Source organism: Watersipora subatra, chromosome 4, assembly GCF_963576615.1.
Source record: "Watersipora subatra chromosome 4, tzWatSuba1.1, whole genome shotgun sequence".
NCBI classification, from domain to species: Eukaryota; Metazoa; Bryozoa; class Gymnolaemata; order Cheilostomatida; family Watersiporidae; genus Watersipora; species Watersipora subatra.
In genome coordinates this window covers 63,196,457-63,223,589 of record NC_088711.1, presented here as the reverse complement: position 1 = coordinate 63,223,589, position 27,133 = coordinate 63,196,457, and the positions used below count along the sequence as shown (strand labels likewise).

The window sequence follows — 27,133 nt, the reverse complement described above, 5'->3', positions numbered from 1 at the left end:
ATCGTCACTGCTGAGCAAGTTACTAAAAATAGACAGTGACACGACTTTCGGTGGCGTGATTGGCCCATTGATATTTACGTCAGTGTATCACGTGAACAGATATGTGCGTCACACCGAGTCGTGTCATTAGTAAATTGCGCTATTATAACTTGGAGTAATCTCATCTTGAGAAAAACTTGCATAGTCCTTGGCGTTGCAGTATTTTTCATACTAATACAATCACTGGAGAAAACATTCGCACGTATCGCAACATCGATCGTTCTTATCTAGCTTAGGTAGATGCTCTAGGTATCTAGCTCTAGGTAGATGGACGTTGGTGAGTGTCTAGTCGCGGCTGTATTGAATTAACTGCGGTTAACGCCTACCTTTTTAAACGATGCGCTAACCATGTACATGTATATATCAGTTTATTTATGTGTACTGTTGAAACTATTAAAACAGGACTGAGCAAAATATGCAACTAGTCAACGAAAGGCCAAGTTGAACAGTATTTTAATCTAAATTTACGAAATAGCACAGTGCTTGAATATTTTACAATTTGATTTGCATGACTTAATAAAAAGAGATAGGAAACATTGCGTTTTGCATGTCATCAAAGTCAAGCGTGGTGGTAGGCTTAAATCTTAAGCTCCTATATAAATTCTGTAAACATTACGTTTTTCTGTAAATGCTAGCTGGGTGCATCATTCACATGATGACACAAGGCTGTCATCATACCTGCCAACTCTCACCATTGGGCGTAAGACTCACGCAATCACACTAAAGAAAAAATGAAAATGCGTGAGATTTTTGCCCCAATTTCCACAATTTTATATATACTATCATTGATACATCAATTGCACCAAAACCAAATCTCACGCATTGCCCCACTCTTGGGTTGGCAGGCCTGGCTGTCATCTTGATCAATAACAGTCGAGATGTGAATGGCACCAAAAGGAAATCTACTAGTACTAAGTACTATGCAGTAACCAACGGTCACAAGCTTGGTATATATGACAATTGAAACTTAGCAGAAAAACAAATCTACTGCTTTAGCGAATAGTGATTCAAAGGCTTTACTATTTTAGCTAAAGCTAAAGAATTTATGCTAGCCAAATCAAAATGCAATCCTTCTGCCTAGTATGATAAGAAAGATTATATTTCCACCCTATACTTTACAATGAAAAGCTTTAGCCTGCTGTAGCTACTACTACAAAACCTACTGATGTTGACACCTGTAGTAACCGCTCAAAGCTGGAAAAGGTGGTCAGTCAGCTGACTGAAAGAATTGTACATCATAAAATCAGCTAAAGACACAAAACAATAATATATTGTCATCTACTTGTACAAAGCTGATAGTGCATGAAGCCAAAATCACTGCTTTAACATTTCAACTCACTGAAATAAAAAAAAATCAAATCAAACATATGCCAATGTATCAATTACACAAAAAGAACTTTTAAATCAGGACAATCACATACAACCATTTGTACTCCGACACACACTTATCAACAAAAATACTCACACCAATAGGTATCCTATAATAAACTCTACAACTGCCTTTGCTAGTACTACACCTACTGCCAACAGTAACAATGCTAGTCAACTCAAATGAAGTCCAAATTCTACTACAGTAGGGGCCTACTGTATTTAAAGGTTGACTTGCAACAAAATTCACATTACAGTTATTTGGTATCAAAAGATTCACCATGTTTTACTCTGTTGTGATGTAAGTGCCAAATATGTGGAAATGTGATTACAAGCTCTTAAAAGCTCAAAAACGAAAAGCTGCCGTAGATTGGAATCTCTTTATTTCGATGACGTAGCCACGAAATTTGGTTATCGTCTTGTCACATATGCTCTCACGTGAATTGAAAGGCCAATACAAAGCTCAATATAAAACTTATCATAGTACTAGTTTATGACAAACACTTCGGGTTTTACCGAAGACCCCGTATCAAATATAGATGCTCGTTACTTTACAGTTTTGTTTCGGCCTGGTCTAATCGGCAAGTCGTAACCTGATCATGTGACCCAATACTTCGCAAATAATTTTTGCAGCACTTTTCGATTATCACAACTTCACAAGTGACCAACAGGCTCGTCATAATTATCTGACAATGATATGTACTCCTTCAAGCTAAGGCTAAAAAATTAAACGAATTTATATGGTAAGTTATAAGATATCACTGCTAAAAGTGACAGCATTACGATGACGATAAAACAGACGCGTAAGAACAATAGACATAGTTTTATTGAATGCGTGAAGTATATTTGTGAAAATATTTCGACGAATAAGGTTGCAAGAAAGTGTAAACAGAAACCATCTCTCACAATTACATCACATTTGAGCCGTTTTGGAAATGGAATCCAAACTACGGCGGTCTCGTGTGGCTGCGATTTTCTGTTCGTTTTTGAGCTTTTAAAAGCTTGTAATCACCTTTCCACATGTTTTGGCACCTACAACACAACAGAGGGAGACATGGTGAATCTTTTCATATCAAATAACGGTAATGTGAATTTTGTTGCAAGTCAACCTTTAAATCTGAAAATTGTATTGTAGTAGGCAACAGTGACAAAAACATTGACAAAAATCAATTTAAGCACACTAAACAAGACACGATACGGAGGACATTATGCGTTAACCATGGTCCTCCATAATAGACATGTTCAACGAATACAAATTTCACTCATCAAATCTGAGATTTATCATACAGCTCACATCTGCAGAGACAGCAGCTAAAATCATCAAAGACTGGAAAGCCGATAGTTTTGCTACTGTTAGGATGACTATCAACTCCAAAGACTCATTAGAACATGTTGGTATGGTAAAAGGAGTTTCTGTGATATACCTGCTATATTCTGGTGCCTGATTTATTATGCTTGTCAAAGACCAACAACCACTACATACGCTAAAAATAACATTCAAAGATGAACTCCAGCTGAAGCAAGCAATAAAAAATAGTGTATTACATTCTAAGCTAAACATGATCTTTAGAGTAGAGCGTCTCTATGCCACCACAAAACCTCAATAGACAAAACTTCAATAGACAAAATGATGTTTGTTAAATTAGTCAGATTACCCATTGCTCACCTTAACATATGGGTACTTCTTAACGAAATAGACGATGTGAAATATCCAATCAACAAATACAAATTTTATCAATAAATACAATTTTAAAGTTTTTCAAATTTCTGAAACACTGTTAAGCATCTCAATAAGTAGTAATTTGTTGTATATTCCTGGTTATGTAATACAGCGTAGAGATAGAATAGGTAGGCAGGGTGGTGGTGTTTTGACCTATGATCACTCATCTATTGACTTCATCTCGCTACCTGATCTTGATAACATTCTACCGAATCTATTTCCATAAAAGCTCTCAACCATGCTCACAGCCAATTTTTACCTCAGTTGTTTACCGACATCCCAATTCTCCTGTTACCTGGTCAAACATATTTGAAAATTTTATTGCATATTGTAAAGACATCTGTCATAAACTTCTTATCTTAGGTGACCTTAATATAAGTTTAAATACTCTCAAATACTCTTTAAATACTCTCAATCTCAAATGGAACAATATTCTAAAACAACTGAATCTGGTCAGTTAGTCAAACAAAACACTCGAGTCCAGAAAATTTTTTAATCGCTTATTGACCACATATACACAACAGAACCAGATAACATTCATCAATCAGGTGTAGTAAAAACTGGTATAAATGATCATTATCTAATCTTTGCATCTCTCAAGTTAGGCACTTCAACTACAGGACCTAAAATATGTCAAAAGCTGACATATTTTGACTGGAAAAGCTTCTCAATTCAAGCTTTTAAAGAAGATATAAAAAGAGCTGACTGGCTATCTCTTTACCAATCTCCTTCCGTTGAGACTATGCTTAACCCATCTACTTCTAAACTAAACTCAATTATCTTGCATTACTTGAAGATCAAGACCAGATTTGTCAAGTTTTCAACTATTACTCCTGGTTGGACAGTCAAGCTCTAAAAAGTATGGAAAAGAGAACAAACTTGAAATTCAGCAATTGTGGAATGAATATAAAACACAGAGAATTACACGGCAAATCTGATGTAAAAAGAAAATTACTTTATATTTCGATCTTAATTTCAGAGTCAAAAGCTATGCAAACCAAGAAGCTGTGGCAAGTTGTGAGCAACACTAACAAAAATGACACTAATCCAAAGAGAGTCATCAGAAACTGATACCCCGAAATGCTCGTTGGGTAATGCTCTTAATAACCGTTTTGTCAACATTTCTAGAGGTTTAAATATCAAAAGCGAATGCAGTTGGACTCCAATTTCACAAAGCTATTCATACGCTTCAGATACTATCTGACCTATACATAAAACCGACGAAGTAAACATACTGCATCGCATTCGTTCAGATAAAGCTACTGGTATTGACAATATCTTCGAATTCTTTGCGCATCATAATCATCCCGCTCACAAAAATCTTCAACAGAGCTATAATAAAAGCAACTTTTCCTGAACTATGAAAAAATGCTAGTCACCCCACTGCATTAGGGTCGTGATAAAAATAATTAATCTAATAATAGACCCATATCTGTATTTCCTATACTTTCTAAAATTTACGAAAGGCATATCCTTAGTACACTTGAAATGCGCTTAGCTAACAACAAAACTATTAGCAGCCTACAGTGAGGATTTTAAAAAAATCACTGTCGCATTTCCACCATTCATCATCTCTACTCTGGCTGGTCAAACATGGTAAAGAATAAAAATACTCTAGTGATTATTTTAGACTTTATCATGACTTTTAAAAAGCTTTTGACATGGTTAATCACAATATTCTTATTTCAAAACTTGCAAGCATAGGAGTAACTGATAAATTTCTAAACACCATCAGGTCATACCTGAATGGACGGCACCAATGCATAAAAATAAAAAACATCTGCTCAGATGCTCTTCCTATAGCTACTGGCATACCGCAAGCATACTGATATAGTAATAGATAATAGCATACTGTGATTTGCACCCACACTGCTTCCAATTTTTATAAATTATTTATTTAAGTTATCACAGCACACCTCATGCTTACACTGATGATATATCTCTGATATATATGATTCTCTATATTTTAAACTGACCTTTCATGCCTCCAGTCTAAAATAAATGCAGACCTAAGACTTATCCAACGGTGGTGTGTGACAAATCAAATGTCCCTTAACATGTTCAAATTTCGATATCTCCTAATAAATCCACTATTGAATTTCCCTCTAATAATTTCTATATTCGACATTACTCTAACAAGACAATCTACTTCTAAACTACTTGGCTTTATCATCAACAACTCTTTATCATGGCTAGACCACATCTCATTCACATTAAATAAAATATCATCTAACTTACGTTTATTGTATAACATTTGTCATCTTTTGAACTTTGATATTGCTAGACTATATTACTATAATTTTTATCCATTCTTATCTTATATATAGCCTACATGCGTTCTACCCTACAACACCTGTAAGATTCACCAACAGGCTATTTGTGTTACAAAAAAAAGCTTTGCGACTTATATGCAAAAACCTAAACATACCCCATAAAAACCATCACTTAGCACCTACCAAATTAATAACAAGCACTACTGGTGTTCTTCCCTTACCTAAGCTATCACAGTACTTTACCTGTCTCGCTGCTCATTCAATACTCCACAATAACTGCCCTAAATATCTCAGCTATAGCTTTCAAACTATAAACTATGGCCACCAAACCAGGACCAGATTTAAATTACCTTGTGCCATAAACCACAACAAACTCAACAGTATACATTTATACTCAACTAAATACATTTAATAGCCTCTGCACTCGTTTAAGAACTCTTCCTCTGAAATCTTTTAAAGCAAAACTCAAACTACACCTACTATATTTTGACTAATAATATCATTTACCTATTTTAACATCTCTGTATTGTATTTGTGTTTCCATAACTAGAAATCTATTGTAATAAATATGCATAGCTATTTTCACAGAGCTCATACTTGGCCACTTTTTGTTTAAACAATACTCATATCAATCCTCAAGCTTGCTTTTTACATGGTTTATGCTTTCTATTCCAACATTATTATATTAGTTAGACCAATCATTAATTTTTTTTAATTTTGTATACTGATATTTAGTTTACTTGCTGTGATATTCTATGGAAAACATTATAAAATATGACTATTTCTTACCACAATGAAGATTGCTCAGATATATAGCAGGCAGCACAAGTCTGCATTTTAAGTGGTAAACTACTTCAAACACGCTTTTAATAACATATCTGAATAGAGGAGACTCAGACTTCATTTTGATATACAATAAGTACAACTTCAAAAACTGGCTAGCAACTACGGCACCATATTTATTGAAATTGGTGAAAATTCTAAGGCAGTCTGTTTATTTTTCACACCGCTGTATATGTGTTGTACCATCAGCGCTCTATAACTAGTCGCAGTTGAGTGCAAAAGTCGTTTTAGCTCAACTCACTGTTTCCAAAAGCAAATAGATTGGTAAGCGTATGAAGTTAAGTTAAACCATTTTTATTAAAACATTTTGGGAGAGCTGACCTTTTGATGTTCCATAAAACAAGAAGCTTAACACAAGTTGTATTTAGAGCGCTTTCAGTGATGAATTTTGATTAGAAGTGCATATTGTACCTTTCTCAACTTTGTCATTAATACACGTATTTATGGTGACCAATGAGTCAATGTGTAAGGGTGGAGTGCCAAAACCAATATTTCACTTTCTAATTTAAAAGCTGATTTTGAAAATTAGTCAAAATAAACTCAAAGCAAACTAATTTGCTATTACAAGTGTAAAAATTGTGCAAAGTTTTAAATGCTTTCCTAGCCGAGGCTTCAAAAAGCTGCATTAGTAATTTACAGTGCTATATATATATATATATATATATATATATATATATATATACGTTTACAGTGCTTGCGTCACTTCTACAGCTTTTTAGTTACAAAGTAATGAATAATTGATAGCACTGATTGTCTCTGGGGTAAATACCAATAAAACTGCACAATAATGAAACTGAGCTGTCTTCATATACAGTAACTTCTGTAATGTTTTGAACTGTAGTTTATTCGCTAGTTTCACGCGGAAATAAATGGCTCAAGACAAGACGATCCCTAATATTAACTTTCATACAATTACCTAAGCTCGCACAACAAAAGACAACTAATCTAACACAGCTGTTATCAGACGATGTGCTAACATCATATGGCACCAAAAGAAGGGAACAGGAAACCATATGCATTAAGATGGTTTAAATAAGAATTTTGTGATAATTCATTTGGATGATAAATGAATTTTAGACCACGTTTAAAACTAGTGTACTAATGCGAAACTGGCCTGTCATGGCTTCATCAAGACAAACAGTAACTTGAGATCAGTTGACCTATTTTAACAGTTGGCATTTTTTCAAGGCATGAGTGCTGTTTGTTGTAGTTATGACTACTAGATGTATTACAAACTGTAATACACAAAAGCACTGTATACATTATAAACTTCCTATATACCTTATATATATTATATACTTGCTATATATAGACACTGTATATATCATAAACTTGCTATACACATAAGCACTGCATCTATACATATAAATGTGACCGTCTGTTTGTCCAGTTATAACGATAGTTTTAGCAACGAAAAATCCGTTTTGCAAAAGATCCGATCTTAGAACCTCCAGTTCTGGAGGTGTTGAGCTTATCCATTAGACTACGCCTTCAACTGAGCATGGTGATCAATAATAGTGAAGATAATCATTACATCAGTTGAAATACACATGATGACATTGCATTACCAGCTGGGCTCACGGCTTCACTAGTGGAATTCCCTACATTCCAGGGATAATAAAAACAGCTTACAAACAGTTCCAGGTAGTGTAAAGATGATGTAGTTGGTAATGGAATGTTTGTAAGCTGTTTTTATTACCTGTGATACCGAGGGCATTCATCTAGTTATAAACTTGCTATACAAATAGATACTGCATATATCATAAAATTGCTATACACATAGACACTGTATATATCATAAACTTGCTATACACATAGACACTGTATATATCATAAACTTGCTATACACATAGGCACAGCATGGATGCTGGTTATATTACAAACTGTGCTGGTATTACAAATTGTGTTTCAAGGATTTTAATGCATTTGAAGTGCATATATTTTGAGTTACGCAAATGCCACAACTGAAAGTATTCTATTATAAAATCTTACAGAAGAATTGAGCTTTCAGTAATCCCTAATCTTAATAGCTTTTTCAAACAACTAGTACTAGTAATTGTACTAGCACTAGTAATAATGCAACTGTACTAGCACAACTGGTAGTAGTACATCTGGTACTAGCTGTACTAGTAGTAGTTGTACTAGTACTAGCTGTACTAGTAATAGTTGTACTAGTAGTAGCTGTACTAGTAGTAGTTGTACTAGTAGTAGTAACACTAACTAGTGGTAGTAGAAAGAATATTGAGTAACTGCGCCAAAAGAGTAGCGACTAGCGCATGTCAGTCCGTTTAGTAGCACAAAACACCTCTGCTGACTCTTAATGAGTAATATCATCTTAAGCCACACCTCTGAAGGTTCTGCTCACTGAAGCCTTCAGAACTACATAACTAATAATGCCATTTAATCCTACACACAAATGGTCAACCCCTAGCTATTCCTAACATATAACTATAGCTATAGCTATTCCTAACATATAACTATAGCTATAGCTATTCCTAACATATAACTATAGCTATAGCTATTCCTAACATATAACTATAGCTATAGCTATTCCTAACATATAACTATAGCTATAGCTATTCCTAACATATAACTATAGCTATAGCTATTCCTAACATATAACTGAGAGTATAAATTAACATCATAAATTCACAGTGCCAGGGCAACAACTGATAAAATTTGCAGCAAGTCAATCGAATGTCAGTTCAGTGGTCGTCTACCATATCAAAAGAAGTTTTTCATGTAAGCTTTGTACTGCTGGATGTCAACGGAAGAATACCCAGATTCCGATTCATTTAGTGATGACTCTGGAGCTAATTTATAGGTCGTAGCTTCCGCCTCAGCTTGTCGTCTTTTTTTGGTTTCTTCTATTCGTCTTGCAATTTTGGTTAAGAATTGGCTGTGCCTTTCTTCATAGGTTATGCCATAGACATACTTATTGGCACCGAGTTTGTCTATGAGTCGATGCTCCTTCGGCTCATGCCCTCGCAGGTACCTGCAATCCTCTATATTTTTCCAAATCTCTTCACTGTTTTTGCCAAGATTACGTTTTGCAACGATGTCTTCAGTCAAGCTTACAGGGACGGCGAGCAGATCTGGGCTCATGTCATGTTTATGCAGTAATTTGTTCAGGTTATGTTTATCCATGTCTATGGTATCCATGCTTGTGGCACTTCGAGTAGTGAATGGTCTATGCTCCAATCTCATGGTGATATTTTCGTTTCTTCCTCTCACTGGTTTTGCACTGTTCAACTGTGGGATACTCTACAAAAATATGTCAAATATTATGAGTCATGCACTCCTGCTATGTACGCACAGAAAACCGCTTGTTCTCTGTGCGGTTACAAAGCATCAGCCCGTCCTAGATCACAGCTTCGTCTTGGAGTTCGGGTAGTTATCTGCCAGCAAGAATGTTGTGAGTTCTACAATTTTCAGGAGGCATTCTTTTTTTCTCTGAGCAATGTAGGAAACCGCTTGTTCCCTGTGCGTAACGCCAAAAGATGGGAAACTGGTAAAATGTTCGCAGATACGCATACCGTTTGTCTATAGCTGCGTGACTCACTCTACTGTTTATTGCGTTGATGCTGTTATATGTTGATGCTCAATGCACTAAACATCCACTAAATATAACAACAGAATGACACAAATAGACTGTGTTCAATGATCCGCCACAAATGTATAGGTACGTAGCGTGACTCTTCAAGTCCTTCAACCTTCTGAGTTTCACGCAACTACATAAACTTAAACTACTCGATCAACGTGTACCCTGTGTCCATGAGCGGGTGTTATCTGGATAGATCTATCTGAATACTATTATCTGAATAATGTTGTTCAGACTTCACATGATTCTTAATATATGATACTGGCAGCATATTTGAGAAAAACAATCAAGCAATGCCATTTCTATATGAGACATTACATGAGAATACTGTAGTCGGGGAGTCATCTGACTTGAGTTAAGAATTATACCAGACAACTCTTATCCAGATAACACTAGCCGATTTCCCTTTTGGCAAACACTAGTATAAAGATCGGTAAGGTCTGTATTATGGAAACGCAATGACAATCTTTGATAGCCTCACTTGGTCCAAATCTTCTTTACTTATTTGCAGTCCAAAAACAATTTAGTTAGTATATTGACTAAATAAATTCGCTGAGTGTCATTATTTTACTGGATGGTTATACCTGAGTTGCCTCAAGGCAGCTTATTTAGTTCTGCAAAACAAATAATTACAACTAGTTTTTACTACATGTTATATCCACAAGAGACTCAGATTGAAACTGAACCAATTTGACACGTGAGACTTGATTATAAGGCTGGTTTTACTCAACAAATAAGGTATTAGTTGTCAGAACAAATATTGACATTTATGATAATGTCTGGTTTCATTATAATTTTACATCTTTCTATGTCTTTTAGTTCATTATATCTTCACAAAGAGAAGTGTCAAAAATGGAAAAAGCAAATAAAATATGCTATGCCATTGCAGGGATTGGCTTAATGGTATTTTTGCATCATCAAAGATACCCTTCTGTCTGTAGTGGCCCGCTGAACAAATAACTCATTGACGTTCAGAGCAAAGAATAATTTAAGAATAAGATTACAATAACATTGCTTAAATCATTGTTGAATTTTTAGCTTAATGTCTTCAATAACTGATCTAACCTAACTTGCAGTTTCATTGTTTAATAGAGAAGATAACTCCATTTATTAAGCACAGTGTGAAAGGTATTTTCAAAAGATACTTTTTACTAAAAACCTCACCTTGAACTTATTGCTACTTAGCTCTCTGCATATCTCTACTTTACCAACCCTAAGATATCCATGTCAGTGCACTCACCACGCCGTGGGATTGGGGACTCAGCTCTACTGAGAAGTCAGATTTTCCACCATGTTCATTCGCTGAAACCAGAAAATCTTGACCCAAACTCAACTTGCTTAATGGCTTATTTTCTACTGCAGGCAGCTTGAACGACTTGCTGGAGACATCAGCATGAAGTATAGCATCTCCTCCTACCTCCACAGAAGCCTTCCTTTCTTGGTTTTTACTGGGATGAGACGGTAATACCTTTTTAGAACCAGCGACTAAAACGGCTGCGGCTATTGGAACATCTGTAAAAGGAGTAAGTTTGGTACAAGAGGTCAAGGTTGAGAAGCAAGAAGAAAAAGGCGTAGCGACAGACAGTCTATACTCTATAGGTTTGTTTAAGTAAGTGGCAAAGTTATTACACAGTTCAACAAAAGACTCAGAACTGTTAGATCGATGAATAAACAGGGAGTTACGAAGGCTAATCGTTATTAGCTATTCTAAAGGAAGCTTACGCTCAGATGATCTTCTGCCTAAAAACAAATAAGCATTTGTAGACCGATCAATTCGCACATAAATCAGCAAAGTACTACTTTATGTAACTACATGAATTTAGTTGGTTTCACATTGTGGGTGAAAACCAAAGCGAACAGATTGTAGAAATATTGACTAAATAGAGGAAGATAGGCAATTTAGTAGCATCAGGAAGTTGGAATTGCTAAAAGAAGGATGCGTCATCAGGCATATGATAGTGTCATTAAAATATGAATGAGTTGCATTACGTACAGCTGAAGGGAGAATTAACTATCCATAAACTGTGTAGTGATGAGACAATATACATCTTAAAGGCAGCGCTGACAATGAATCAGGCAGCACAAGGTGTTGTTACATTGTGTTTCGTCATTGTTGGTTCGAAGGTAATGAAAAAAGTCAAAGGTTAGCTGGCTCGCCATGGTAAGGTATGGATTTCCGCAATGTTTTCTAGGTGAAAGGGGAAGAGCTTTTCTTGGCTACATTGCCTTATTTACTGGCGGCCTGTGCTCCTTGATGGGTGTTCTTATGGTAGTCTTTGGAATCTCACTACTCAGCCTGTTGGGACCCTATACTAGTATTCTTGAGGTAACGGAAACGATGACATCTACCTTTTACTTATCAAACTCATTTCTCATAGACTAGCCTTGCTGTCACTGGTTGTTTTTTTGCTCCGTAATTTATTTATGTTTTCACCACCAAATATAGAACAGCATTAGTCTCAACCACTTGCTTGTAAGTGCTGTGTTATGAAAAAATGTGCACCACATTTTCATGACCATATACATGTACTAGCTGTGCTACCCGGCTTTGCCCGAGTATTAAAAATAAGCTTATCATCAATGAGAGGAAATGAGATTTGCCTGCCACTTGCTATTAGCCTGGCACATTGCCAATGGATAATTCGAAAAAGCTTACTAATAAGAGCTACCGTTTCTCATGACTTCGCGTTGTGACGGAGAGCTATAGTGTATTTGCTCCCATATAGCGACATATAACACCTTATGAATCTATCAAGCTCGTGTGACTGAATTGGTAAGGCCTCGGACTAGTGAACTGGAGGGTCCAAGATCAAATCTTCTGCGATGCAGATTCTTTACTGTATATGATGGTTTTAACATAGCTGGAACTACACACATACCTACACACAAAATGTGAGAAATATATATAGATAGGCCTACTAGATGTGCTACCCGACGTTGCCTGAGTATTAAAAATTAGCCTAGAGACAATGAGAGTTGTCTGCCACTTGCTATTAGTCTGGCATATTTCCAATCGGTAATTTGAGTAAGCTAGTAACCTATTGCTAAAGTTACTAATAAGAGCCATGAGAGCAAGCATAAAACGAAATTGCGTCGTATGCAGAACACTGCATATTTTTACCCACATAGCGTCATATATCGCCCAAAGAATCCATCCATCTTACGTAGCTCAATTGGTAAGATATTTGCCTGGACAAACCGAAACACCCACACTTTAAGATTTATATATATATACATGGTATATAGACAACTTATGATTGACTTTAATATTAAAAATGTTGGGATAGCATAGGTACTGTCTCGTAGGACCTTTATTATGATAATCATAATTAAACAGTAAGAACAAAATTTATATATCAATAACTTTCAACTTAGTGTTTTCCTGACTGTTTATTTGGAGATCAATACAATGCTGTTCGACCCAAATAATGTCAACTCATCATAAATATTTTAGTTATAACATTTGACCAATCAACATCTAAGTATTAGATTTGAGAGTTGTAAAATTTGACCAATCAGCAGGCAAGTACTTTGACTTGAGAATTGTAGCATGTGACCAATCAACAGGCAGGTACTGTGACTTTGTTATCTAAACAATCATAACATTGTAAGCTTATCGGCAGTTTATATATTGTTACTGGAAGAGACCTGCCATGACCTAATTGTTTAAAGGAGCTGACCTATGAACAACAGGTTGAGGTTGTTTCTTGAAAAGGCTGCCGCTGGCAGCAAGGGCCTCTGACCCCACTGTACTATTTCTCATGAATTAACAAAGCAGAGTATGCGCTCTGCCTACCCATATAAAGATTTGCCAAAATATTATGAATTGATTTTGACTTTTCACTGTTTCTGGCCTTCTGTGACATGTGATTTTTATGTGACACATTTCCAAATTTGGTTATAAACAGTTATTTTACCAAGAAAATAAAAGCCGTCATATATTATGCCGAATTGTGACAATGGGGACAGTCATGCTGTTATAATTAAACTATGAAAACTAATTAAGTTTGAACAAAATACAGCAACGAGACTTTAATTGTACAATATATGGCTTCTGTGTTTTGGCCATAGATGTAATAAAACTACTTTTTTATTTGATGCTAAATATAGCATTAGCAATATAGTGTAAGTAAAGTGTAGAGTAAACCATTTATAAAATGATAAAAGTCTAGTGTTTATACTTCAGGGTAACAAGTGAACTGCGCGTGTTACAGGGTAACAAGAGTGAACTGCGCGTGTTACAGGGTAACAAGAGTGAACTGCGCGTGTTACAGGGCTACAAGTGAACTGCGCGTGTTACAGGGCTACAAGTGAACTGCGCGTGTTACAGGGCTACAAGTGAACTGCGTGTGTTACAGGGCTACAAGTGAACTGCGCGTGTTACAGGGCTACAAGAATGAACCCTTCATGATTGTCTATGTAACATGTGGTCTGGGGCAGATGATAGCAAACCTGGTAGCCACTCAGCAGTTTAAAAAGGAAAGCAGATCAAGGACTCGGTCTGAGGGCAGCCAAGGTGAGCATTTTTTACTGTTCAACAAATTTAATAGCTATAGTAATTGTAATAGTTGAAATCAAAATAACGATTTACTTATAATTAAAAAAAAACAGTCATTGAATTTTTTTGGTTGTTTGTCGAAATCGACGATGACATGCATGCATCTTAGCGATGCATGCTTGGGTCAAGCAGTATGGTAGAGTAGAGGTGACCTAGTTCTCAGTATCTACCACTTCTGGAACTGTCAGATTGACCCGAATGGATGCATTTCGCAACACATCCAGTCTGACAGAGCCAGGTAGCCATTTCACTTGCCCAATGCGCGAAGGACAGAAGTGGATCTTTAACGTGCCCACGATGTCAGTGTGGAACATGGGCCCTCCAAGTTATAGTCTAAATCGAAAGTCTAAGTCGAAAGACCCAGCAATTTAGGGTTGAAGCTTGCTGAGAGCTTTTAGTCAGATCAGCATTAAGCAGGACTCGAACCACCAACCCCATGGTTGATAGTCAGAGATGCTACCACTAGACTACCCTAGGTATATGTAGTCTATAATATAAGACTTCTGATTGAGATAACAAAAACCATAAAATGGTTTTTCTGCAAGGAATTATTTTGAGCCAAATTGTAAGTGACAAACAATTTTAGTGTTTGTTCAAACCTTCCCTTGCTTGAAACTATAAAATATCGGATAGAATTTTGAAAAGATCTACAGACAAAAGTACCTTTGGGTGAGGTGACTAACGAACTGTTCTCATAGCTCCTACAAGGCAGCTGATGTGTACTATGAGTCAGCGGGTTCGTGAAAGAAAGGAATTTCCAAACATACAAAAATTTTATGTAGCAATTTCCAATTAATAAAATAAACATTGTCTTCACCAGTGTAACTCACAATGATTTTACTCGCTGCCAATCACTGAAGATATGTCTAGAATCTGTGTTTCTATCTAGTGCTGACATGAGCCCTCTCTGACAGGCTTCAGGAAGACCTGCATAGAGGCAGCTGATTATGTCTTATAATATATTTATGTTATTCAGTTTAGACAGCTTATATTTAGTGTGAGATGAGAATTCTCTGGATACCTTGGTAAAATTTTTGCATAGTTTGTACGATTTTAGATAATTTTGAAGGATGAAGGTTACTTGGAATCGACAGGCCTTAATTCAGAGAGAATGATTTGTGGGTGCAAATTAAGAGAATCACATGTACTATTGCACAACCAAATCAACATGAAAGTAGAAACAGAATTGTTACTGTTTGATGAGCGGACTTATTTTATGGACCAGTGTATTTAAATGCAACTTAATGATGACATTACACACTCGTGTCATTATTATACTGTATCGGAGTCTGGAGAGACAAACATGTATAACCATGCATAATAGTTGATCTGTAGTCTTTGCAAACAAGCATCTAAAAATGCTGGTGATACTAAAAAGCTTCAACAGACACGCGTGAAAAGAAACAGAATGTAACTAGGACATATGTAGTGCTATTGACTCCTAGACTAGAAGATATTTTGTGCTGAATTATGAGATTAAAAGTAAGAACAGTTTTGTAAATCAAGTGATCTAGTGCCCTTAGAGATCAGGCTAGCTCCACACTTTTTTGACAGCGTACCTAATCAAATATCCCAACGCTGTAGGCGCGCAAAGGCTGTTCCAGATATGGATATGCGTGACTGTGGTCAGTGTGGTGTTGGTGGTGGTCAGTGGAGTGACGGTAGGTGTGCAGTTGAATAAACTGGATGATGCACTCGAGGAAGGCCTTGGGGGAGTGATGAGCATGTATGCTGACGGAGCCATGAGCAAGGTATTATTTTTCGTATTATTTCTATCAAGTATTATTTCGTGCTGCCAACAGGCACATTTTTTCACTACCCGTATAGCCTAAGAACTCCTTTTGCATAGTCCCACGACCAAATGAGCGGAGCGAAGTTTGAGAGTTTTTATAATAAATGCATGTGCACACAACTTATGAAAATTACTCATCAACAACGTCGCAAACCCTTGCATCGAAATCTCATCAGCAAATTTAACCATTTTTTTGTAGAGTCGTTAAAGTATAATAACGATACAACACACATATAAACCTATTTAAATATGTTCCCAAGTCTTTGAAAGGTTACCGCAATATCTTAAAACTAACCCATCTGATCGGATTATACATAAATAGACAGATAAATTCGGCCAAAAATTTTTATTAAAACTGGCCAAGCCTTACTTTTATTAAAATTAAAACCGGCAAACGAAACACCGAGTGACAGAGAATAGAACCATTAAGTCGTGCACATTTCACGAAAAAATAATGTGCACATTTCACCAGTCTATAGCATTGTCGAATTGCCGAAGGTTTCTGTAATTAACGTAGAAGTACAGAAATTGTTTGTTTTTGCCGATTTCAAAGTAACTGAAATTTTGGAAACTTTTGAGTACTTTGGTATTCTAACTGATGTCCAAAGCAGTGAAAGTAAAAGAAATGATGATATTTTTTTCTAACGATTCTTATGAGATTATTACAATATTTAATTATAAGTTTGGATGACTATTGAAGTCTTATAGTCACACTAACAACATCGATGATGGGCAGTATGTTACTGTTATTATTTTTTCTAAATAGTTTTGTTAAATAGATTTTCTAAAAATCTATATAAATATCATAACTTCTTGATATTGTTAGCTATGACGTTTTGAAATGTAAACAAAATTATGCATTGGTTTTCTATTATTACTGTATTACTATATTAATAATATTGGTTATTTTAGTAATATCAGTGCATTTTACTTCTAATACTGCATTTCTCCTATTGCAGGGGGAGAGATATAAAAATATAATCTTTTCCTTTCATTATTGCTGCTTGTCATGACCAAACACTTTTTTAAATAGATTTTCTAAAGATCTATATAAATATCACAACTTCTTTATATTGTTAGCTATGGCGTTTGGAATTGTAAACAAAATTGTGCAATGGTTTTCTATTATTACTATATTAATAATATTGGTTATTCTAATAATATCAGTGCATTTTACTGCTAATATTGGCCAATATTGCATTTTGCATTTCTCCTATTGCAGGGGGAGAGATAAAAACATATAATCTTTTCCTTTCATTATTGCTGTTTGTTGTATATAATAACACCTACACCCAGTACATTACAGCTACCATTGCAGTTATCCTATTGCACTGCAGTGCCATTTGACTGCTAATATTGCATTTCTCAACCATCAGTACCCTTTCTTTTTTCCAATATCACTTTGGTCGTGGGCTGTATGACAGGAGAATTTCTAGTTATATGATATTTATATCACAGAAATGTGTTTGGCCTAATAGTGTACCTGCACATGTACTGTGTCTGGAGCTTTACTTCTGTTTGTTCTTAATTCTAACCTTTAGACTCCCTAAAACATGCTCGCAGGTAAACATGCTACTTGCTTTACCTGCTATTATAGTCATAACCTGCGCAGCTAATGAGTTGTTATGAAGTAGTTATTGGTGAAAACCCTTATCACAGTTGTCAAGAATAATTAAATAGCCTACTGCTTTACAATATAAATCAGATTTGAAGTGCTACGAGCCTATTTAGATGAGCTGTTTCTTTATGGTACTCCATAGATGTATACACTATTAGCCATAGAAAGACCGCGCAGGATTTATCAATGTCTTGAGAAGCAGTGCATCTTATGTTGTAGGTTGTTGTAAGTATTACAGTATGTTTGTTGCTAGTATTAGTCTGATAGTAACCAGAGTTAAAAGTACAAAGACTAATGAGAACACAATCTGATAAGACCAATATGGGGCACTCCAAAATCTGGAGGACTTTTTAAATGCCAGAGTACACTTTTTCAGCAAACCATGGATAACATCCAAATAGACTTCCAATGCTGTGGAAGCACTGGACCTGAAGATTGGTTCACAATTATGTGGAAAAAACAAGAATACCTGCGGGAGGAAAGTCTTGCAAGGTATACTGCATGCACAGATATCAGTTGTATTAATCCTTGCATTCTCCCTCACACGTATGTTCTACTTGCATGTAGTTTATTGCAACCGTGTATTGTAGAATGAAGACTAGTGTGTATCATGTGACTGATGTACCATTCAGTTGTTGTGACCCTGAATCACCTGTGACACCGTGTCAGCATGAAGACATAAACAACATTGCAACTCACAGCGCTGTGTTTGACACCCTGAATGAAGATGGCTGTAAGGTGGCCATGCTAGACTATTTCAAGCAAGCTATTCTGCTGCCAGCAGCGGTATTTCTGACCTGCATCATAGTGCTGCAGGTAGACCTGATCAATACTTTGTTAAAGGTGTTGATAACCTGTTGTTTTAACATTCATTTCTATGAACACGTGTGTACAACCAGGAACCTTAGGTCTAATATGTGCAGTTATTGCTTACTATTTTTTTCTAGTTTGTTACCTTCTGTTAACTCTTGATATTTTGTATATTGTATGTTGCAGTTAATACATTTAACGGTGATGAGATTTCTGGAAACTTCTATAGACAACCTAGAATGGGCATCACCAGATGATGAAGATGGTATAGCTCCGAGCTACCTTATTAGTGTAGCTGACTAGAGATAGTACCTAGGCAGAACCAAATGGAAGGGCTCGGAGACATGAATAAAGGTCAAACGTAATTCCAGAAGTTTGTCATAGAAAGAAACATATTGCGGGTTAAGATGAGTACTGAGGCTACGAGTAGATATGGGAACAAGGGCTCACAAATGACTCAAACAATTGAACGTCTGAAAGGATAGCATTGAATGTTATATATACTTAGAACTGTAACAAAATTCAGCAGACGATTAAAATGAAAACCGAGACACCTATTAGAGCCTACCGTTCAACGCGCGTTTATTTTTAACCCCTTATGAAAAGTGTTGTGCTATATAGTTAATTACACAGTTTATAACATCAAGATTTATATATTAAATGCTGTTATAGAACGTTTCATAATTTATTAAGTCAAAATGTGAGTCTTTTACAAACCAAAGTAAGCTCCCAACTAAATTACCATCATTGTACCTCTGCTAGGAACATGTTCACTCTCACTATTAGCTATCCTTGTAGTTGTCAGCACTATTAGCTATCCTTGTAGTTGTCTGCACTATTAGCTATCCTTGTAGTTGTCTGCACTATTAGCTATCCTTGTAGTTGTCTGCACTATTAGCTATCCTTGTAGTTGTCTGCACTATTAGCTATCCTTGTAGTTGTCTGCACTATTAGCTATCCTTGTAGTTGTCTGTTCAAATTAATTTTACCTTTAGCAAAAGATTCCCTGCCTGTTTAGCTAACAATTATCTCATGGACAAACTAGTAGTACACATAAAAGTTGTGTCAGCAGTAGTGACTCACACATGTAAGCTTTCAGCCGTTGCCGAGCAGCATTTCCAGCGCCTTCTGTTCGTGTTTGCTCTTTTTTTCTTAAGGCTCCTTGTTTGTCTCCTCTCAGTTTCTTCAAGTCTCCTTTTATCTCCATTGCTAGTTTAGTCATGGCTCTTTCCTGCGCAGTGGTTTATGACTAATCATAGTGATCAAGCATTGCTTTACACTCGCATTGTTACATCATAAGGAAAGACTATTTCATGTAATCCATAATACAGATCTATTATGTATTTACTACTAAATAAAATATACTACAGCCAGACCGATTTTCTTGTGTCAAAGTCTCCTAATAATTTTCTATTTATAAATCCAAGTCCATGCAGACATACCTTTCTGGTCTGCATGGCTTGCAGATCTAATAACTCATTATGTAGTCGTCTTCTCTGATGAGCGTCTGCATCCACAGCGAATTTAGCCTTAGGCCAACTCATGGCAATGGCCTACACAAACGGCAAGATAAAATAAATGCCGTCTTAGATCAATAATGCATTATTTGAAGCCAATATAATATATCAAGTTGTAGCGTCACAAGTTAACTTAATGTAACTGTCATACATGTAATTTAAAGAGTATTTTTCAGACTCACCGTAATAATGAAACGCCGTATAGAAGTGAACTCTTTTTATCACGCAAGGGCTTAGCGCTAGCTCTCTCTAACAGTACTATATTTAGAGCACGCCTACACAGTACCTGTTTGCACCTTCCATATACTTCCAAGCTAATCTGTACCACAGAACATGGGAACTGTCAGATGGCTTTAGTCCACAACTCATGACGTAAAACGAGCGATTGTAAGAAAGCAATTTACGGCAATCAGCTCTCTGAAATACCTCAGCAATAGCTACAGACTATTTTCAGCCTGTAGAAAGGTAGTTTTGTTGTCAAATAAATAGCTGAACCCATGCAATCAACCTGAGCAAATAAATCAGGGATCTTCAATCAAATAAGCTTTATAGACCCGAGGCTAATTACCTTACAGCATTGGCTTTGAATTTACACTCAACCTACAAGTGGTCTCATGGAAAATGGATATAAAACCGAAACTGCTAATAAATGTAGCAAAACCATCTCATGCCAAGAAATATCAGAACTAGCCAAACTGTCTTCATCTTAACGTATGATTTTATTGTACAAATTTGGAAAGTAAATATTACTGCTTGTTCAACATAACAGAAGAGAATTATTGGATGAGAAAAAGAAACCGCTTTATAATCCCAGTTGAACAACTCGAGTGTTGTGTGCTATACAGTGTAATAATTAATATTTTGCTGTCAAATGTAGGAGGTGTGCATGCTGACCTGGCAGACGTTTAGACCAACAGGCCATGGAGTGTACTATTTATTGTATATTAAGCATAGAGTATTTGTCGAATTAAACGGACTCAGTGCTGATATTTTTATGAAGAGTTTTTCAAGGAGTTAGAAAGCCAGTCCAGTCCCTCATAGAGACCTTCGCCGTTTGTTGCACATGTCGCCTGAATAAACCACTTCCTGTTGCGCATGTTATGTAGGCCAAGTCTATCTGTTATTTCTTGTGGAGTCATAGCATTGGGTAAATCCTGGTAAATAAAATAATATTGATCAAAATTATTTCAAATGAGAAGTTCTCTTACACTTTCGTGTAGAGAGCACAACTCAGATAAATAAAACCATAAAGGAAGACCTAATGTCAATCAGTGTATTAGAAATGTCACACACTTTTATCCTTGTAATATCGAGACCTGCCATACAATGTAGCATTTATCAGTGTGCAACATTTATCAATCTTACTTGGATAAGAAATATCAACACTAGGTGAGTACAAGTCAGAAGCTGATAACTACCTAGAGAACAATCACAGAATTCAACATGGTCAGACTGAAAAGCATGTCACTGACAAGCAGTTGTAAGTGCTCATGTTTCTAGCTGTCTCTCGATAACTAACCCAGCATCTTATAGCTAGTAAACTAATAGACAGATTTTCAGTAAAAAAGTAGTTTTGGAAGTGAATTTGTGGTAGAAAAGTTTGCTAGAACATGTTTAAACTTTGATCAACAAGCTCAATCAATTTTACCGAGTTTCATGTTTTTAGAAACATAATCGTAATTATTTCTGCTCAAGGTGAAGCTAAAAAGAAACAAATAGAAAAACCATAGATAACTTTCAAAGTAATTGTACTCTATTTTGTACAGGATTGTTGAGCAATTAATTTATCAACAATTATTGAAGTTGGGTACCATTACGAAGAAATGAGTGATAGTTTGACTATATCCTATTAGAGTGATGTTTGAACAAACCAATTCCATGTGTTATAAAAGAAATAGAGTTGAAAGGGGATATGTATAAAGCACACAAAGAGGACTATTGTCTAGTCCCAAACTTGGAGTTACCCTCTACACCCACTTTCAACGAATTCAGATTGACACATTGATTACTCTATTAATTACAAACATGAACTATTTACTAAGAACAATAGTCACATTTTCCAATTAGGCGTAAAGAAACATGCGCTTTTCCACTGGAAACGAGGTCCCCTACTCGGTTATCACATACAGCCCTGTAGCAAAATCTTCGCAAAAAGATACCGCGATTCTATCAGAGTTGTGATAGATACATGACTGGAATCCTCCCATCCAAAGTAGACTCGTTACACATATGAAATCACATTCAAACCTCCTGCTGCCAGACATAAAGTCAAAATTTAATGGGACGCCATCAGCAATTTTGGTTCTTAGAGCTTTAGGAGGAAGCGACTCGTCTTATTGAACTAGTCACATGTACTGATGATCTGATTGAAAAATGTATTTAATCCTTGCAAGTATCTTGTGAAATGGCTCTAATACAACTCTAACACAACAGCGATTCAAAGCTATATTATCGATCTGAAATCCAATTACACTGCGTTATAAACCATTTTACCGTGTAAACGCCGATGTATAATTTTTTTAGCTATTGTGACCAAGTTTGATGTTAAAAATATTTTCAAGGCTTCTGGTTAACGACAAACATGGAAGGAAAATGGACCATAACACTTTCCAGACAATTTCTATAAGTCTGGAAACTTTATCTGAATTTTGAAATTCAGATAAAATTTCCAGACTCCCACTCTAATCAAAGGCATAACTTTCTGTTTACCAACTCTTTAAACATAATAATATCTGATACCGACCAATTGACATGAGAATCAAAGTGTCATATTGACATGAGAATCAAAGTGTCATTTTCTAACTAGTATAGAATGGGAACAGGTTGATCGATCCTAATAAAATCCTCAACTTCATATGAAAAAAAACATCGTACATCATCAACTTCATGAAATTAATTTGATATGCTTCAAAGGTTGTTTCCAAATAATGTTAGCTTACTATGTTTAACGTTGACCTCTTGAAGCAAACTTTTATGGGCAGTACTCATTCAATTTTATTTAATCAACAACTGTTAGATGTGTATGAACATTTATTACAGGTTTGGCCTAAATTTTAATTTATTGTGGATAAATTATAAAACTGGAAAGTTAATATAATTTATTATCGCAGGCGGCTGCTCGATTCGGCAGACCGTAAAACTACTTTTTGGCCAACCACTTCAGCAAACATAAATGAATAAGCTGGAGGGCATATCTTGAAATACGGTAAGCGAGTTTAAACATTTGGCAAATGCTGACGAACCTGTTTGTTGGCAAAGACGAGTAGAACAGCTGATCGCAGCTCATCCTCATCCAACATCCTATTCAGCTCATCCTTTGCTTCAGATATTCTCTCTCGATCATTGCTGTCCACCACAAATATCAGACCTGTCCAGAAACACATGCCAGTTCATGGACATCGTAGCAATACAGATGACTCAGTTAAAAAGAGCCAAGACATTGGTAGTGTGTACTTACCTTGTGTGTTTTGAAAGTAGTGCCTCCACAAGGGTCGAATCTTGTCTTGACCTCCGACATCCCAGACAGTAAAGCTTATGTTTTTATACTCTACAGTCTCAACGTTGAAACCTGTCAAAGTATGAAATAAACCTGGTTAGGATCTAAGGCTTGCTTAGCAACCTTAAAGCGAACTATACCGTTAAAAGAAAATTCCACACTTTGTTTTCTATATCAGTAATGTGTATATGAATCTACAATATTTTAACTCAATGACTTTAGTACTGAAATCAAAATTTAACATTGTGGACGTTTCTTCGAATCAAATCATGTAGGCTGTCAGAGACATATTGGTATTTCAGTTACCATGTTGGCTCCGCAATCATAAACATGATCAAGTTGACAGCTCTTTGAGATTATGACAAGAACGGAGAGGCTCCAGTTGATGCCCCTTTTAGATTTATAGCGAAGCCACAGATATGTATGTTGAAGTTGACAAGCCTTTGGATTGTACTAACTAGAAATGTGTGCCTAAAGAGTTAAAATCCAGCTACTTTTTGCATCAAATTATAAATGCTTGCAAACTGGATAAAATTGTGCATAATGTAATTTCTTATTTATTTATTGCCTCAATTACCATCTGAATGAGTTAAAAAAGGCATCTATTATTCATAGACAATTCATTTTTGTGTCAATGCCACTAAATTTGACAAACTAGTTTCCTGTTATAATACTCAGAGAATTCATTCAGCTGAGCGGTAGACTGCCTTTTCTATTGAAAGCTGACCACTGAGTTGTGAGAGACAACTAAACTGTCTTGGAATTTTCGACCAGTTTTTACATAGATCGAAATTTACAACTATAGTACAAATCTTGCATCTTTGCAAGGATTAAATTGTCTACTAACACGTAGCTACACTCATTGTTTCCTAAACGATATACTTTCTACTACAGTTATTACAACAATTACAGCAAGTTTTGCCAATTTTCTATATCTATTACTTGATCAACAAGCCAAAGATGAAAAGGTGTTGTGTTGCGCCTATTTATAAAACATTCAGAATGTAAAATATTATTGTTTAACGCAATAATTTGAAACAATGATGGTGCCAAACGAATGTTTTTTGTCTTACTGTACACTGTTTACTCCATCATATAATCACAAGCAACGAGAAGGAACTACATCACAGTAATTGAGAATAGCATGTGTACAAGAATTCATGTTTTGTCAATAGACAAGTATGTATGCTGAAAACATTCAACATTTGAGCGCTTTGTAAGAAAAGGAAGTGAGCTTTTGAGGATAACTAGAAATTAATCTCCCATTACTCTTGATCAAATGAAAGAGAGATTATGGCTCGTTACATGCAAAACTTAGTTAGCTGACTGTGGCGGAAGTATACGACAGAGCATTGCCCTGCCATGTAGTAAAATGGAGAGCGTGGAGGTTACTGACCTATAGTTGGGATGGTGGTTACAATCTCTCCTAGCTTAAGTTTATATAGAATAGTAGTTTTACCAGCTGCATCCAACCCAACCATGAGGATTCGCATCTCCTTTTTGCCAAACAAGCCCCTCAAGGCCTTTTCTATCAAATTGCCCATTCCCTGTAACATATCATTAGTCTACCACATGCAGTATGTTCAATATCACAGCTTTGCCAGCTGTTAATACTTATAGCAACACAAGCGTTTAAAAATTTGAATAACCTGCCAGTGCATTGGGCAACACATAAATAGATTAGCTTATACATTTATATACAACTATATATTTATATATAAATATGGTTATTTGTACAAAACTTGCAGTGGCCTGAACTTTATTTTTATGAGCAGCAAGCATATGCTTGCACATACAACATGACTGAAAGAACAGTTGTAAAAATATGGCAGCCTAATGTGAATCAATTGCAGGCAGTTGATTCACGTTGATCATGAGGAGTTTGATCAATCTTCACCTGACTACAAATAGCAACCATTTTATATTTTCCCAATAAATATAAAATACTTTACTTTCAGCATTAATATTAACTAATAATTCCACTTGTCAGATAACTGATGACCAGTATAAAACCAGCCAGTGGTGACTTACACAGACAGTAAAACTGCCCAGATTGGTATAAGCTAACCTACTTTAGCACTGGTGATACATAGTACACTTATAGATGGCTCTCATATTAGATCATTTGTTTGCAGCTTGTTTTGTTTTTCTTAACAAAATAATTGCTCTCATGGTTATACATAGCTATTTCGCTATGTGGCTACTAAAAATACGTACAATATTTATAGCATTACGAATAAAATGTTGGTTCTACCATGCTCTGACTATGCAAATGAAATTAACTTTTAAAACTGGGCAAAGGTGCTTGTGACTTACACGCAACTGCTGAACAATAGCGCCATCAGTTCTTTTTGCGAAGTAAAACAATATTTTTTTATCTTTATCTATCCTATTGAAAGCCAAATTACTGAGTTCAGCTATAAACAACAGGTTCTGTAAATTGTTGACATGACTAAAAAAAAGATAACTCTTTCATATCTTCTTTTCTCATTGTTAGCTAATCTAGAATTAATGAGTAAAAAATCTTATAGGCCTATTCATAATTGTTCAACAACATCATCAGCTTAACTAGCCATTTTTAATAGCCGAAATGTATCCATTCAACCATAATTTCATGAACTATTAATGAATAACTACTATTTCTTAATTATATGTTGGTTCAATAAAAATGTGTAGTAAGACTTGGTCGTCTATTAAGTGAATTATTTGACAGAATGATGTAATTGCCGAGACTTCAATATAAAAAAATATAATGCTTGATCAGCAATAAATAATATGCACAATAACTATTAGGACTACTGCGATGTTACAAACAAATAAATAAATAAAACACAAAGAAAGAACCAAAACACTGTTTGTTAAAAGTGTCGGTCTCTGTAGGGTCCTAGTCCTTGGGTGGTACTAAATCAGCAGATCATAATTCATCCAAATTCGCTTAGACGTTATCGAATAGTTTGTCCAATATTAGCTTATAAATTTTACTGTAAAGCACAGACATCAAACCAGTATCATAAATACAACCGTGAATACAAATTGACCATGTGAAAACTTGGAGAGGCCGCAAAGTAAATTTGAAGTATCAACGATTATTTTGGCGAGTAATTTTCTAAATTAAACAGCGCTTTCGACAATTCAACAAACAAAAGAATGTAGTTGAACTTACGGCCTACGTGTAGCTAAGCAATGGATTAAGAAACAGCTTTAACAACGACAATTAAAGGAAATCCGTTGATGAAGCGACGTTGCTAGCTTTCTTCTTCCAAGCTGTCAAGCGGAAGTGACCTTAATCTCGTTTGAAGCAAGGACTTCTCGCGAGACACGCCCCATTAAGAGAACAACTCCAGAAATACTTGAACGCTTAAAATTCCGATAGGTTTCGAAGCGATATCGATAGGTTCGCGACTCACAGGTGTACAAGCCATAGATATAGGAAACCCATAGTCCCATAGTATAGTGGGTTTACTATATGATGTCTATATCTATGGTACAAGCTTATAT

General features: G+C 35.7%; 3 protein-coding genes across 5 annotated transcripts; 1 reads left to right on the top strand and 2 right to left on the bottom strand.

Moving 5' to 3' along the window:
• Positions 1–8,851: 8,851 nt before the first annotated feature.
• On the bottom strand, positions 8,852–11,955 carry LOC137394473 (uncharacterized). The gene is made up of 3 exons (XM_068081196.1): positions 11,941–11,955; positions 11,085–11,546; positions 8,852–9,507 (listed from the first exon to the last, which is right to left on the bottom strand). The coding sequence occupies exons 1-3, from the start codon at positions 11,953–11,955 to the stop codon at positions 8,968–8,970; spliced, it is 1,017 nt and encodes a 338-aa protein (XP_067937297.1). The 3' UTR covers positions 8,852–8,967.
• LOC137393264 (RDS/peripherin-like protein xRDS35) lies at positions 11,313–19,988 on the top strand. Of its 3 annotated transcripts, none has more exons than XM_068079730.1 (7): positions 11,313–11,453; positions 12,037–12,170; positions 14,231–14,360; positions 15,987–16,153; positions 18,189–18,304; positions 18,403–18,628; positions 18,809–19,988. In XM_068079730.1, exons 2-7 carry the CDS (start codon positions 12,099–12,101, stop codon positions 18,923–18,925), a joined length of 828 nt encoding a protein of 275 aa, XP_067935831.1. In that variant the 5' UTR covers positions 11,313–11,453; positions 12,037–12,098; the 3' UTR covers positions 18,926–19,988. The 3 variants fall into 3 exon arrangements, with proteins under 3 accessions (XP_067935831.1, XP_067935832.1, XP_067935830.1); XM_068079731.1 differs by having other exon boundaries at positions 11,343–11,443; XM_068079729.1 differs by lacking the exon at positions 11,313–11,453 and having other exon boundaries at positions 11,530–12,170.
• Positions 19,989–20,839: 851 nt separating this feature from the next.
• On the bottom strand, positions 20,840–26,913 carry LOC137393509 (ADP-ribosylation factor). Its single transcript, XM_068080087.1, has 5 exons — positions 26,799–26,913; positions 25,032–25,182; positions 23,597–23,707; positions 23,382–23,506; positions 20,840–21,293 (listed from the first exon to the last, which is right to left on the bottom strand). Exons 2-5 carry the CDS (start codon positions 25,177–25,179, stop codon positions 21,132–21,134), a joined length of 546 nt encoding a protein of 181 aa, XP_067936188.1. The 5' UTR covers positions 25,180–25,182; positions 26,799–26,913; the 3' UTR covers positions 20,840–21,131.
• Positions 26,914–27,133: the final 220 nt, after the last annotated feature.

What these genes read in the sequence shown, in the direction of transcription:
- LOC137394473 (XM_068081196.1), bottom strand. An exon ending in GTCCCCAATCCCACGGCGTG is followed by an intron (nt 9,508 to 11,084) that starts GTGAGTGCACTG and finishes ATATTTTTGTAG; the next exon opens with AGTATCCCACAGTTGAACAG.
- LOC137393264 (XM_068079729.1), top strand. Translation starts at nt 12,003, where the DNA reads ATGGTAAGGTATGGATTTCCGCAATGTTTTCTAGGTGAAAGGGGAAGA. An exon ending in CCTATACTAGTATTCTTGAG is followed by an intron (nt 12,171 to 14,230) that starts GTAACGGAAACG and finishes CGCGTGTTACAG; the next exon opens with GGCTACAAGAATGAACCCTT. An exon ending in CTGACGGAGCCATGAGCAAG is followed by an intron (nt 16,154 to 18,188) that starts GTATTATTTTTC and finishes ACACTTTTTCAG; the next exon opens with CAAACCATGGATAACATCCA.
- LOC137393509 (XM_068080087.1), bottom strand. Translation starts at nt 25,179, where the DNA reads ATGGGCAATTTGATAGAAAAGGCCTTGAGGGGCTTGTTTGGCAAAAAG. An exon ending in AACCACCATCCCAACTATAG is followed by an intron (nt 23,708 to 25,031) that starts GTCAGTAACCTC and finishes ATACTTTGACAG; the next exon opens with GTTTCAACGTTGAGACTGTA. An exon ending in CTACTTTCAAAACACACAAG is followed by an intron (nt 23,507 to 23,596) that starts GTAAGTACACAC and finishes GTTTCTGGACAG; the next exon opens with GTCTGATATTTGTGGTGGAC.